This window comes from Leucoraja erinacea, chromosome 14 (genome assembly GCF_028641065.1).
Source record: "Leucoraja erinacea ecotype New England chromosome 14, Leri_hhj_1, whole genome shotgun sequence".
In the NCBI taxonomy this organism is placed as follows: domain Eukaryota; kingdom Metazoa; phylum Chordata; class Chondrichthyes; order Rajiformes; family Rajidae; genus Leucoraja; species Leucoraja erinaceus.
This window is the reverse complement of record NC_073390.1, coordinates 25,166,037-25,181,875: the sequence shown is the minus strand read 5'-3', so window position 1 is coordinate 25,181,875 and position 15,839 is coordinate 25,166,037. Positions and strand designations below refer to the sequence as shown.

General features: G+C 51.6%; 1 protein-coding gene across 3 annotated transcripts in view; it reads right to left on the bottom strand.

Moving 5' to 3' along the window:
- p3h2 (prolyl 3-hydroxylase 2) overlaps positions 1-15,839 on the bottom strand; it is a 42,699-nt gene that overhangs the window by 12,552 nt on the left and 14,308 nt on the right. For all 3 annotated transcript variants that reach the window (XM_055645871.1, XM_055645872.1, XM_055645873.1), the window contains exons 2-3: positions 783-935; positions 195-381 (exon numbers count right to left, since the gene is read on the bottom strand). In XM_055645871.1, coding sequence (XP_055501846.1) covers positions 195-381; positions 783-935 — 340 coding nt within the window. The remainder of the gene's footprint in view (positions 1-194; positions 382-782; positions 936-15,839) is intronic.

Sequence of the window (15,839 nt, the reverse complement as noted above, 5' to 3'; positions counted from 1 at the left end):
CCCACAGATGCTGCCTGACTTGCTGACATTGTGTTTTGCTTAGGATTCCAGCATCTGCAGTGTCTAGTATGCCTGTGCAGACATCTTGGTCAGCATGGACATGTTGGGCTGAAGGGCCTGTTTCCGTGCTGGATTGTCCCTGTACACTCTGACTGCCCCATGAGGGAGTTCACGGCTGGAAACACCGGTTCTACCTGCGATGATTTCGTACAGGTGCAGCCCTCGATGCTGCTCAATGTCTTCAATCTCCTGTGGCCCCTGGCACAAGGCACGGCATTCCGTCTCCGCCTCCCAGAACTGTCGCATGGCCTCCTCGAACGCACTGATGGCCAGCGAATACTGCTCCTCGTCATAATGCTTCAGCCCCTTGTCGAAGGCCTCCTGGCAACAGACGTTACAACTCACATACTGGCAACAGGTCAATGACAACACAGGACTGCTTTCCAAATGTAGCAGCCCTCTGATCTGAGCCGGTCTTTACTGCCTGACCAAGTCCATATTGAGATGGTGACCAACTCGGACCATGTGAAGATCATGTCCATCCCTACCCATGTGGAGATGTCCATCCCTGCCATGTGGAGATGTTCATTCAGCGTGTGGCTCTCCCAGAACAGATCCATGCCACTGCAGTGGGTGCCCAGTCCCCAAGTGTTGCACCACGAGTACAGACCACTACTGCCGCATGTCAACATTCCCCGCATGCACCCAGCAGACAGGAGAGCCCAGCATCTGCCCCAGCCCACCAACACGTCCCACCCCTGAGGACTCACACACCCTCTTACCATGTAGGGCCGTGCTTCCAGGTCGATGAAGTGAGACTCCCCGACGCCCTCCATCTGCTTGTAACGTTCCAGGCTCTGCCTCATCTCCATGTGCTCGGGATTTGCCAGGAAGAAGGTGTGGGCGGCTGCTGCAGCCTTGGCCGGCTCATTCAGCTGGAAGAGGTCAAGGGTACGGCCGCATTAGTCATATAACAATTACAGCACGGAAACAGGCCATCTCGACCCTTCTAGTCCGTGCCGACAAAATGCTAAAGGCATGACTAGAGGCAACACTAGTCGTGGGCAGGCTGTCGACTAGTGTTGCCTCAGCTCAATGATACTTTATTCACATGTACCTAGGTACAGTGAAATACTTTGTTTTTGCATACAATCTTGTAAATCATACAGCGGACCTCACCCGGGCAGTACGCAAAGAGTCGCCACATTTCTGGCGCAGCCAAAGTTACAAAAGCTCTTGATTCAATCACAACGGCAAAGCAGACCGCACCTGGTCACTGCCGGGTCCCCCACACCTGGTCACGGGGGCCACCCCCGCCCCGCCCCGCCGGGTCCCTCTTTGCTCTTGGTACGCCCCCTCCCTCCCGGTTGCTCCCACCGGCCTGTCCACCAGCAGGGCGAGTCTGTCATCATCCATACCAGGATGGTGAGGTACAGCTACAGTGAAAATATGTACCTGCACTCCAAGATCACTCTGCTCTACAACACTCTCCAGGGCTCTGCCATTCACTGTGAAGGTCCTGCCCAGGTTTGATGCAAAAATGCTGCAGCGCGCAATTATCTGTATAAAAACTCCATTAATCATTCCTCAGCCCATCAGGATCCCACTATCATTTTTGATAAGCATCTTCACCTCCATCCACCTCCAGATTCAGGGACAGTTTTGACCCAGTTTCTTCCCAGCTGTTATCAGGCAACTGACCATCCTACCAACAACTAGAGTAAGTAAGTAAGTAAATAAGTTTTATTTATATAGCACGTTTTAAGTCAACTCGCATTGACATCAAAGTGCTTTACATAAAATAGATAATGTTTCCATACAAACCATAGAAAAAGGTTAAAAACATAAAGAAAACGGGCACAACACATTAAGAGTTCAACACCAACGTCCCCCCACAGCAGAATCAAAAATCTCCACTGTGGGGAAAGACACCAGAAAGAGAGCTACTATACCTCATTGGAGACCCTTGGACTATCTTTGGTCGGACTTTACTGGGTTTATATTGGACTAAACATTATTCACATGATTCCCATTATCATGTATCTGTATTCTGCGGATGGCTCAATTGTAATCATATATTGCCTTTGCGCTGACTGGTTAGCATTGTACCTCGGTACACATAACAATAAAATAAATAAAGTAACTAATGTTATCTGAAAACTTACTAATCATGCCATGTACCATTCTCATCCAAATCCCTTCCAGAACAGCGTAGCGCGATGAACATCAGAGCTTGCGGAATCCCATGTAGACAACGTCTATGGCCTTGACCTCATCAACTTTCTCGATGCTTCTTCAAAAACCTCTATCGAGGTTGTGAGACACAACATCCCCTGACTCTCCCAAATCAACCACGCCGCAAGTCCAGTAACTTTCTTCCCACAGATGATATTTTATTGCTCCTAATTCTGAAGCTTTAACTGAATGGTGAGATTGGAATTTGGATCTCTGGATGACGAGTCCAGGTTTAGAAATCACTGATGCAGCAACGTGTTCACTGTCCCACCAAGAGCCCCCAAGGTTGGGAGATCTGTGCTTGCACCAGGCTGACCCGTCAGAGCGGCTGCGACAGCTGGTCAGAGGACCAGGGTTTATGGTCCTCATGGTGACCATCACTGCCTGGGGGGTCAAAGACGGGGCCAAAGGTCAACGTGAGCCAACGGAGATGCAGGCTGTTCACTGGGAAACTGCAACAGAGGGGGGAGAGGGGCTGCGTTTGGACGAGTGAGTTTGAGTTTAGCATGGCGACTGTAGCAGGCTATCTCAGGCCAGAACAGCAACTGGCTGGCATTCCCCCAGTGCCAACGCCAACACTGACTCAAGGTTGAAACCGCATGCAAGCTTTAACCTGAGGATCAACCTACTTCTCCTGTTTGCAGTAGCAAGTTATTCTTGGCTGGGAAGGGTTCGCAGAGATAAACAATTCCTGCAACCCATCTCACACGGGTCCTTCACTCACACACCGCAAGAGTGAGAGAAATTCCAGCAAACCCCTGGAGATCGCAACACTGGTGGGCCCAGCTACACAGCCCACAGACAAGGATTCACGGGGGGGGGGGGGGGGGGGGGGGGGGGGGGGGGGGGGGGGTTACACAGAGGGTGTGGGGGCCTAGAACATGCTGCCATGGGTGGTGGTGGGGGCAGATATGGCAGTGGTGTTGAAGAGGCTTTTAGATAGGCGCATGGATAGTCATACAGCGTGGAGACAGACCCTTCAGCCTAACTTGCCTATGCTGACCAATATGCCCCATCTTCACTAGTCCCACCTGCCTGCGTTTGACATTAACCAAACCTATCCTAACCCAGAGACTGGCGAGGTACATATCCCCACCCCCTCATCCCCACCCCCTCACCGTGATCCCCCCCTTCATCCCCCTGTGATCCCCATCCCCCTCATTCCCAGACTCACCCATTGCACCCCTTTATCCCCACCCCTCATTCCCACCCCCCCCCCTCATCGCCCCCCCTCACCCCTTCATCCCCACCCCCTCCCCCTCATCCTGATCCCCACCCCCATCACCCTCATCGCCCACCCTCACCCCTTCATCCCCACCCCTCCCCCTCATCCTGATCCCCACCCTATCACCCCTCATCGCCACCGTTCACCCCTTCATCCCCACCCCCTCCCCGTTCCGGTTGAATGCGGCAATGCCTTGGCTCGGCGTGGGGTTTCCACGGCAACAGGAGATCATTAGGTAATTCCTAAAGAAGGAACTGGCCTGGAGAAGTTTCCACAGCCGACATTCCCGAGCGGTGGGTCTGGGATTAACCCTTCCCCACCCTTGCCTGTTCCAGGCCAGGCACAGTTCCTGGCCCCACCGTGCCCCTCTCCCCGCCCACTCCAGCACTGACAGACACCCTCCCACTCACGGCCAGTGGGGACAAGACACCTCCCCAACACCCCCCCCCCCCCCCCCCCACACCCCCTCCCAATCGTTCCCTGAACCCCCTTGTCCCAGGCACACCGGCGATCCGGGAATCTGGAGCTGGAATGACTCAGCGGGGTCAGGCAGCATCTCCAAAGTGCTTCAGAACTCCGGTTGTGTTTCCCAGTCAGAACCACGTGGGTAGCGCCAGGGTACTCCGGTTTCCTCCCACATCCCAACATGTGCCGGGTGGGTGGGTGGGTTAATGGGCCTCTGTGAATTACCCCTGGTGTATAGAGAGTGGTGAAATCTGGGGCGAGATGATGAGAGTGTAGGATTGGTGCAGACGGGTAGCACAGACCTGATGGGCTGAAGGGCCTGCTTCCATGCTGTATGGGTCAATGGACTGAGTGGAGAGAGGGGCTGATGAGTGTTGGCTACTAATTTCCCTGGGACGGGAGGAGATGATGAGGGAGGGGAGACCCTACGATGGGGTCGGTGCCCGGGGGGGGGGGGGGGGAGATGATGAAACTTCTGTAGAAGTTTGTCCACATCTGGACATTGTGAATATCAACAACAGGGTGACACAGTGGCACCGCGGGTGGGGCTGCTGCCTCACAGTGCCAGAGACCCGGGTTCGATCCTGACTGCGGGTGCTGTCTGTACAGAGTTTGTACATTTTCCCTGTGACCACATGGGTTTTTTCAGTGTGCTTCGGTTTCCTCAGACACTCCAAAGACGTACGGGTTTGAAGGTTAATTGGTTTGAAGGAGAAGTTGTCTCTCGTGTATAGTATGGTGCAAGTGTCAGCTAGTGTAGTATGGTCAGTGCGGATTTGGTGGGCTGAAGGGCCTGTTTCTGTGCTGGATCTCTAAACTCTAAAGCTGGAACACACCAGCTGTAATGCCCCTGTCCCACTTAGGAAACCTGAACAGGAACCTCTGGAGACTTTGCCAGGTTTTTGTCAGTCTCCCTATCTGCTTCCACTGCCTGCAACCTCCGGCAACCACCTGCAACTTCCGGGAACCACACGGAAACCTTGGGTGGGGCGCAAAGTCTCCAGAGGTTTCTGTTCAGGTTTCCTAAGAGGGACAGGGGCATAACTGTGACAGTGAGATGGGAGCTGGAACTCCCTGGATTTCACAGGAGATTTCACGGGAGCGGAGGGACCGCAGTCTCTCCGGGCCGCTACAAGCCAGGCTCTCTCTGTGCCTGGCGGGCCAGTGGTGGAGAGCCCCCCTTCCGGGCCAGATGTGTGCCCGAGGTGTGTTGGATGAGAAACTGGAATGGGTCCAGTGCGGGCACAGTCCATACCCACTGCTGATCCACGCCCTGAAAACCTATCATGGGCACGGCACTGCAAGGGTACCTGTACGGTCCTGGTCACCCTGCTGTAGGATGGATGCCACTAAACTGGAGTGAGTGCAGAGAAGATGCACGAGGATGTTGCCAGGACTCGAGGGCCTGAGATACAGGGAGAGTTGGGCATGTTAGGGCTTTATTCCTTGGAGCGCAGGTGGCTGAGGGGTGATCTTATAGAGGTGTTTAAAATAATGGGGGAAATTGATAGGGTGAATGCACGGAGCCTTTGAGCCAGAGTAGGGGAATGAAGAACCAGAGGACATAGGTTTAAGGCGAGAGGGGAAAGCTTTCATATGAAACTGAGGAGCAACTTTTCGCACAAAGGGTAGTGGATATATTGGACAAACTGCCACAGGAAATAGTTGAGGCAGATACGATAAAAGACAGTCATACAGCGTAGTAAACTAACCCTTCAGCTCAACTTTCCCACACTGTCCAACATGTCCCATCTACACTCGTCCCACCTGCCTGCATTTCGCCCATATCCCTCTAAACCTGTCCTATCCATGTACCCGTCCAAAAATGTCTTAAACGTTGTGATAGTACATTTGGACAGGTACATGGATAGGAGAGGGTTTGGTGGTTATGGGTCAACTGTGGGTAAATGAAACTAGCTTAAATGGGACACCTTGGTCAGCATGGACGTTTGGGGCCGTAGGGCCCGTTTCCATGCTGTTCGACTGTGCGTGCTTTGTGTCCAGTTCCCTGCCCCATGGCTGTAACACTCTGTCCACTCTCCCGTGTAGCTGCCTCTGTGTGCCAGGCCTTGGTGAACCTGTCACCCACTTTCGTTGACCTGCTCCTGCTCCCTGCAGCTGGTCCACTAAGAGACAGAGAGGAGTGAGGCTGCAGGCAGGGAGTGTTTCCAGCACAGCTCGGCCGGTGAAAGAGAGTTGTGTGGGACATTCAGTCGCTGCCGTTCCAACACATACTTCACATTCCTGGCATGCAGCTTCTCAGAAACCATGCCACTTGTGAAACACCTTCCTGTACAAGTTCACATCAAAACAGGCAGCCGCGCTCGCCTCTACAAGGGAGCAGCCTGTGGATATATAGCGAGGACTGGCATGCTGACTGCCCGATGAATGAGGGCTTTGACGGGAGAGGCAGGGACACCCATCACATCCTGCTACCACTCTCTATGAGCTCAGGAAACTGCTAACACTGTCTCACTCGCTCCTTTCACTACACAGAGCCACACTGAGTTTGTACTCTAGCTCCTTGTTGAATGAAAGAGATCGGAACACAGGGGCAGTGCCAGGCAGCGGCTGTGGTGTACGGCACTAACTCCGGGCTGCAGGCACTGGGTATGATCTCCGGCCAGCACTGCCCACATCACAGGGAGACGGGAGTTAGAGTCCTTTCACAACCCCCTCTGCATGTTTTCCAGCAAGATCTGGTGATACTTGAAATTGACTATTGACTGGGGAGTTCAAAGATTATAAGATCTTTGGTTTTCACTGGGCCATCTTCAGACAGAGACGTGTGTAGGAAGGAACTGCAGGCCGAAAATTAACACACAATGCTGGAGTAACTCAGCGGGACAGGCAGCATCTCTGGAGAGAAGGAATGGGTGATGTTTCGGGTCAAGACCTTCTTCAGTGAGAGTCAGGGGTGAGTGAAACTAGAGGTATGGAAGGATGCACAGAGAATGTGAGGTGCGTAAATGACAGATCAAAGCAGACAACGAGGCTCATTGTCACCTTCCCCTCAGTCAACATTGAACCATTCTACATTTCCTGATTATCGGCTGCTTTGATTTGTCGTTTTCACACCTTACCGTTCCACATCTCTAGGTTCCCTCTCCCCTGACTCTCAGTCCGAAGAAGGGTCTCGACCCAAAACATCACCCATTCCTTCTCATATGTACCGAAACGGAACAATTCAATTCTCACTTGCTCAGCATAACAGGTCTGTAAAAACAGTACTCAATAGATAACATAATAAACAGAAATTAAATAAAACCCCAAATATTTCAAAGAATAACTGAGCCCAAAGTCGCCAGTGCAAGTCTAAAGGTAGATAAAAAATGCTGGAGAAACTCAGCGGGTGAGGCATTTTCCAGCCAGCATTTCTCCAGCATTTTTGTCTACTTTCGATTTTTCCAGCATCTGCAGTTCTTTCTTAAACAGAACAAGTCTGAAGGTTAGTTTGGAATGTCCAAATTAGTGAGACCGATGCCGATGCCATGATGCAAGGCAGTACTGGGCAGCACTGGGCAGGGATAGGCAGCACTGGGCAGGGATAGGCAGCACTGGGCAGGGATAGGCAGCACTGGGCAGGGAAGCACTGTGCAGGGATGGGCTACACTGGCCAATGTACCATGGTCCTCGGTGCAAGTGCTGGGGATGGGGCTACAGGGAGTGACCGACAATGACCACTGGCCCAGCAGTCTCTGACTGGGGTTTTGCCACAGGATGTTCCCGACCGTCTGATGGCGAAGAGCCGGGTCGCGGGGGGAGGGGAGGTGCTGGCGATTCACAGTGGAATGTATGAATACGAACACGAACATGCAAACATATGCCAGCGTGTGTGGACATGGAACTAGTGATGGAAATGGGTTTTAGGAATTAGGGGCAAGCTAAGGTCCATGAGGCTGAGGTTGGGAAGGAAGGGAGCAGAGAATTTTTATTATGTAAGAGTACAAGAATGCATAACTTGTTTATGGTGTATTTGTAATACAGTTTATTGTGTATTATGTCATAGCTGCTTTCTAGCAACTCTCTCTCTCTTTCTCTCTCTGTGTTGCCTGCAGCCATCATCTGCTTCGGTGGGGGAAGCAGGTCGGTGATTGGTCACAATGCCCCTCGGAGACTGTGTTTGTTTGACTACCGAGTGACCAGCGCATTAGGTAATTGGACAGAATGCCCTTGAAGGCAGCGGCTGATTGGATGGGAGGAAATCGATTCGTTGATTGGACGGGAAATTTAAGGGAAGCTGGTCAGTGATTGGTCACAGCGCCCCGCAGCGACTGTATCTGATTGGTCGCCGAGTGACCAGCATATTATGTGATTGGACACAATGCCTTTGGAGACAACGGCTAATTGGACGCGAGGAGACTGATTTGTTGAATGAACAGGAATTTTAAGGGAAGCTGGTCGGTGATTGGTCGCAACCCCCTTAGAGACAGTGGTTGATTGGTCGGCAAATAATTGGGCACAACAAATTAACAAATAGGAAAACAAATAATTCAGAACTCCGATTTAAATCGGAAGAATGTCATGCCAGATCTGCAGTAATGATACTAGTATCTGCTCTAGTATCTTTGATCTGCAGTTCTTTCCTATTGAAGAAGAACCCTGGCCCAAAACAACTCCTAATCCATTCCCTCCACAGATGCTGCCTAGCCCACTGAGTGCATCCAGCACTGTGTTTTTTATTTAACTCTGAAATTGAAGATAGACATAAAGATAGCAAGAATTTCATTGTCCGATCTGGGACACATGACAATAAACTCTCTTGAATCTCTTGAATCTTGAATCTAAAGCTGGGGTAACTCAGCAGGACAGGCAGCGACTCTGGAGAGAAGACCCTTCTTCAGACTGAACTGAACTCTCATCGGTGAGAGTACGTGATTGTCTGAAGAAGGGTCTCAACCCGAAATGCCAAACACTCCCCAGAGCCACCGCCCGTCCCGCTGAGCCACCCCAGCCCCCCGTATCCACCTTCAATTCCAGAGCCAAACAAAAAACACAGAGTGCTGGAGGACCAGGTGGCATCCATGGAGGGAACAGACCAGGAGCCGCCACGGGCCAGGCCCCCCCCCCCAACAGGAAGGAACTACAGATGCAGCCGTCCCTGCAAAACACCAAATGAGTCTGGGAATGCCGAGGCGAGTGGGTGAGAGAGAGGAAATGAGAGAGCGAGAGAGAGACGAGATGGGGAGCGGGAGAGAGAGCGCACGAGACAGAAAGGGAGGGAGGGAGAGAGTGAAAGACAGAGACACAGCGAGAGAGGGAGAGAGACGAGGGATGAGGGATGGGAGGAGAGAGGAGAGAGAGAGAGAGCGAGAGAGCTAGAGAATAATAAAATAACGTGGGTGAATGACTTTAACTGCACACCAGAAGCCCGTGCCCGTACGCCTTCCCCCTGCGTACCCCCCCCCCCCCCCCCCCAGATAGGTGCAGTGTGTGAGCACACACTGCTGTGAATAAATAGCAGCCAGTGTACACCCCGGCAACAGCTGATGTCAACATCTGGATGTCTGTCCTCCTGCTGGTCGGCCATTGCAACTGATGAATCACTCCATGCGAGCTGCAGGAAAATGATCCCCCTCCTCTGCCTGTACACGATCCATATCGCTCCATTCCCTACATATACATATGCCTATCTAAAAGCTTAAACACCACTATCGTATCTGCCTCCACCACCACTCTCAGTGTAAAAAAAACATGCCGCTCACATCTCCATTAAACTTTGCCCCTCACCTTCAAGCTATGTTCACTTGTATTACATATTCCCACTCTGCAGGAACAGGTTCTGACAGTATGCAATGTCTATGCTTCCCACAATTTTATATACTTCTATCAGGTCGCCTCTCAACCTCTGGTGTTCCAGGGGAAACTTCAAGTTGCCCAAACTCCTCCTGCAGCTAATACCCCCTAATGAAGGTGGCATTTTGATAAACCTCCTCTGCACCCTCTCCACATCGCTCCTACAAACTGAACACACACCTCCCCACATCAACACTCATTGCTAAAGGGACAGCACAGTGGCACAATGGTAGAGTTGCTGCCTCATAGCAACAGAGACCCCGGATCGATCCTGACCACGGATGGTGTCTGTACGGAGTTTGCTCGTATGACCGTGTGGGTTTTCTCCAAGTGCTCCAGTTTCCTTCCACATCCTAAAGACGTGCATGTTTGCAGGTTAATTGGCTTGTGTAAATTGTAAATTGTCCCTAGTGTGTAGGATAGTGCCTGTATATGGGATGATTGCTGGTCGGCGCGGACCTGGTGGGCTGAAGGGCCTATTTCTACGCTATATCTCTAAAGTGCGGGGTGGAGAGACAGACCGCTCTTCCCTCTCCACAGGGCAGTGTGGAGTCAATGGGCCGAACGGCCCCTATACAGGGTCAAATTTCCCCGAGCCCCCTGATCTGAAGGCCTGAGGGGGAGAGCATGAGGGAGGGAGTGGGCTGGGGTCAAACACGAGGCAGTGCTAATGTTCCTGGAGCAGAGATCAAGAGGGCAGGGTTCCCACAGGGACTGCCGCTGGTTTATGGAGCCGGCATACCCAGCCACACACAGTCTGAACAATCAGCCTAGTGTGGCAGCAAATTAGCCCAACTTTCCACTGCCACACGCACATTAGGAATCATTCCTTTACGGAAACATTGCTTTTGAAGCTGCCTCCGTGGACAGGCTCACCGTGAACTGCAGGCTCGCTACAGGCCGCAGCACAAGGGTCCTGTTGTTGCCGCCTGGCCTAGAGGACAGAGAGAAGCCTGCATCTCCGGGTGCATCGCTGGGCCAGACTTGCATCTCCAAACTCCAGCACCCAGGAGGCAGGCCACCCCCCTGCCACAGCATCCTCGACTGCCTCACCCACACGGCAGCACAGTGGCGCAGAGGTACAGTTGCTGCCTTACAGCAGAGACTTAGGTTCGATCCCGACTATATGTGATGTCTGTACAGCTCTTGTACGTTCTCCCTGTGACCGTGTGGGTTTTCTCCGGAGGCTCCAGTTTCCTCCCACATCCCAAAGACGGATGGGTTTGTAGGTTAACTGGCTTTGGTAAAAATTGTAAATTGTCCTTCGTGTGTGGGACGGTGCTAGTGTATAGAATGATCGCTGGTCGGCATGGATTTGGTGGGCCGAAGGGTTCTCTAAAACTCTCTGTATCTCTAAAACCAAACATTTAAACTGGACCAGAGACAGTGAAATCAGTAACAATATTCCCTCCACATGAACTCTCCACACGGTGCCCCTCGAGGATACGTTCTCTGACCCCCACTAAACTCCCTATACACTCACGACTGTGTGGCCAAATTCAGCTCCGACTCCATCTACTAGTTTGCAGATTACACCACTTATGGGGGGGGGGGAATCACAAATAATGAGACGGAGTACAGTAAGGAGACAGAAAAGCTAGTGAAGACACAAAGTGCTGGAGTAACAGCTGGTCGAGCAGCATCCCTGGAGAACATGGATAGGTAAATGTTTCTGGTTGGGACCCTTCTTCAGACGGATTGTAGCAGGGCTGGGAAAGCTGGAAGAGAGGAGGGGCTGGGCAAAGCCTGACCTGCCGATATCAACTTTGTGTTTTGCTCAAAATTCCAGCATCTGCAGTTATCTTGTGTCTGAAAAGTTTTATAACCTTTAAAATTATCAAGTTTTGCAACATGACTTCCTGACTTGTACTCGGTTGATTGAGAGCCGCCACCTCATGCCCACAGGACTGTGGAGGGTCCCCATGTCCCCACTGTCCCGAGCCACAAGTTCCAGACCCTATCCCCTACTCCATTCTTAAAGGTGCGTCCTTTAGTTCCGAGGCTGTGGCCATTGGTCCTAGATTCTCCCACCGGTGGAAACATCCTCATCACATCCACTCTATTGAGGCCTTTCACTATTCGCTAAGTTTCCATGAAGTAAGGAGGCTCTGCACATAGGCCCAGTCCTCTCTGCCTGCGCCGTGTGAGGTAGCTGTCAAATGAGGGAGAGGGGAGCCGGCAATGAGAAACAGCTGGCCGTTTATTTACTGGGAAACGGCGTGCAGCAGGGCAGGAGCAAACAGCAGGGTGTGTGACAGCAAGCCGCCTGCTCCTTAAGCAGCGGGCCACCAGGGATCTCCACACAATACTGTCATAACTGGTTATGGGGCTCATGCCGACACTTCACCCTGTGCTCCATCCCCCTTCCCTCTTGCCCCCCCATCGCTGCACCTTTCGTACACTCTCCCCCCACCCCCGCCACACATGCCCCATTAAGGCGGCACAGTGTTGTGGGACGTATCACTGATGGGGATGAGTCAGAGTATAGAAGAGAGATCGAGCAACTGTCCATATGGTGCCAGCACAATAACCTGGCCCTCAACAACAGCAAAACCAAGGAACTGATTGTGGATTGGAAGGAGCCCTGGTTCGGACCTGACTACAGGTGTCTGTGCGGAGTTTCTACATTCTCCCCGTGACCGCGTGGGTTTTCTTTGGGAGCTCCGGTTTCCATCCAAATTATAAAGACATACAGATTTATAGGTTAATTGGCTTCTGTAAATTGTCCCTAGTGTGTAGGATAGAACTAGTGTACGGGTGATCACTGGTCGGCGCTGACCTGTTGGGCCAAAGGGCCTGTTTCCACGCTATATCTCGAAACTAAAATAAATCACTTAACCTCTTGTGCAAGTTCCACTCTTCCCCCCCCCCCAACCATCCTGGCATCACTGCCCTGGCTGCCCACAGTGTGATCCACGAAACCACACACAACATGGTGAAGCTCTAGCTGTCCTTGCAGCTGGAGCTCGATTAGCAGGAAACATGTTCCCGATGTTGGGGGAGTGCAGAACCAGGTGCCACAGTTTAAGAATAAGTGGTAAGCCATTTAGAACGGAGATGAGGAAACACTTTTTCACACAGAGAGTAATGAGTCTGTGGAATTCTCTACCTCAGAGGCCGGTGGAGGCCGGTTCTCTGGATACTTTCGAGAGCTAGATAGAGCTCTTAAAGATAGCGGTCAGAGGATATGGGGAGAAGGCAGAAACTGGGTACAGATTGTGGATGATCAACCATGATCACATTGAATGGCAGTGCTTGCTCTAAGGGCCAAATGGCCTACTCCTGCACCTATTGTCTATTGAGTGGTTGATTTAGTTTAGTTTATTTTATAGTTTGGAGATACAACATCTCTAACCTCTAAGCCACTGTGCCACATTGTGAATCTTGAACCAGGCCACTCATAAACACACTGCAGACTAAGTCTGGATGATGCCTCAGATTACAACATAATCAAGGCTCATTCTTCTCAACATGGATCATTCCATCTTCTCCCCTCTCCTGTCGAGCAGAAGATACAAAGTTTGAAAGCACGAATCACCAGATTCAGGAACTGCTTCTTCCCCGCTGTTATCAGACTACCGAACAGTCCTCCCATTAGCTAGGGTATAGTTACAATCTTCCAACCTACATCATTGTGGCCCTTGCACTTTTTTTATCTGTACTTTCTCTGTAATTGTAATGCTGTAACACTGTAACAATATATTCTGCAGTATTTTTCTCTTTGCACAAACTGTTCTACTTGTATAGTTTGATTATACTCATGTAGAGTATGATTTGACTGGATAGCACGCAAGCCTTTTCACTGTATCCCGGTACACACGACAATAATAAATCAACTCCAACATCTCTCCAGACAAGTGGCCAGGAATAGCAGTGGATGCCATTGCCCAATCTGTACCGAGAGTGGACACTGGACATTTGGTCCATTTGTGGGGCGGGGACGGGGGGGGTGGAGAGGGGGGTGAAAGGGTGGGATGGGCAGGGGGTGGAGGGTCAGAGGGGAAGTGGGCGGGGAGGGGGGACGGGCGGGGGTCGGGAGTGGACTGATCGCAGGTCTGTCTCACGCTACATGACCAATGTTGAAACAAGCCCGACATCACCTGGTTACTGACTCAGCAACGACCAGGCAGGCGGTGACATGGATGATTGCAGTCACGTACCAGGAAAAAAGTGTGTGTCTGTCTGTCTGTCTGTCTGTCTAGATAAACAACTTGGTCAGAATGGGCAAGTTAGGCCAAAGAGCCCTTTTAGAGTCTGAGCTACACATCATGGAAACAGGCTCTTCAGCCCAAATTGCCTCACACAAGCTAGTCCTACCTGCCTGTGCCTGGTCCATACTCCTCCATTTCTCAGCTGGTGACAGACTGTATGGGCTCAGCACGTGACCACCCCATCCCACCATTGGCTGCCTTAAACCTTGAGCCCATTGTACGCCCTGAACAGCGAGGTTATTGGCCCCACTGAACGGCAAACCCATTGGCTGCCTGCCACCACATTGCTGTGTACCCCTGAAACTCATCCATTGTCACATCTCCATCGATTCCCCATCACTTTGTGTGGTCACATGCCCGGGTAGCTCTCAGTGGCCAATTAACCCACCATTCAGCACGTCTTTAGGATGTGGGAAGAAACCAGAGCACCCGGATGAAGCCCATGCGATCACAGGGAGAACATGCAAACGCCACACAGACAGCATCTGTGGTCAGGATCGAACTCAGGTCTCTGGTATTGTGAGGCTATGGCGATCTTCCAACTGACCTCATTGCAGACCTGAGACTTTTTCTCTGGAACTGTTATGCTTTAATGCTAGACACTATATTCTCCATTTTGGTACTTTTCTCTTTGCACTCCCTGTTGTACTTATATATGGTTTGATGGTACTCTTGTGTGCAGTATGACATGACTGTAAACAAAAGCTTTTCACTGTGTCTCAGTAAGGTGACAATAATAAACCACTCCAGTACCAACACCAGCTCCCGGGCACTGCCCACTGCCAGCCATTGTCTCCTTTACCCAATAACCACTGTAAACCACAGCACAACTGCGCAATGATTAATTACTGTGTAGTTGAAGGCGCGACACAAATGCCAGTGGTTCACTTGCTGAGCCTGTTGCATGCACACTTCACTGTGCTCCCCATCCCTCTCCCTCTCCCTCTCCAACCACCACACTCGGCATGAGTGCACTGGCGTGATTTCCTGGGAGCAAGAACGTTCTTGTAAAGCTGCACAGTTAGCAATCCGAGTGCATTTGCTCAATGGGTGGAAAACCCTGTCATAGCAGGCTGGGAGCAAACCGGCAACATCTGCTGGAGAAACTGCTCCAACAGTGGCTGCTCGCAGCTGTACAGACTCACCTGCATCACACGCAAGGGGGCTCCCACATTGATGAGAGAGGCATCTCGCCTGTGCCAGGCATGGCCGGGCGTCCAGAATAACATTATAGAGTCAGAGCTGGTTTTGGGGACAATCCCCATCAACATGTCCACAACTGACCGAGACACGAGACTCTGTGGAACCACACTGACCATCACTTCCTCCTGCCTAGTGTTACTGGGCTCACTGTAACCCCTCGAGCCATACAGTACCGACACAGGCCCATCTGCCCAACTCATCCATGATGACATAGATGCCCCATCTACACCAGCCCCATTTGCCAAGTGCCCCTTAAATGGAGATTGCAGGAACTGCATATGCTGGAATCTTGAGCCAAACACAAAGTGCTGGAGGAATTCAGCAACTGTGGAGGGAGTGGACAGATGACGTTTCAGGTCAGACCTACAGGGTAGACACAAATGGCGGGCACTGAGAGACACATCACCCTTGAGTGGCCACACACGAGTCAAGGACGCGTCTTGTCCACTGAATCACTTGAGCCAATTTACGGTGGACCCACTCTCCTTCAGAGCCCAGTGTTAGTCCAGGCAAGGACGTCTCCTCACGCATGGGCTTCACATCCCAGCCCCGAGTCAACAGGTTCAAACCCGAGCAGAGCCCTTTCCTTGACGCTCCGAGAGGAATCCTACATGATTCTGAAAACAGCAGACATGTCTCAACGCACTGCAGGGCGGTGGCGACTTTTAGTTAAATTGAGCTTCGTGTCTAAATAATAAACATTC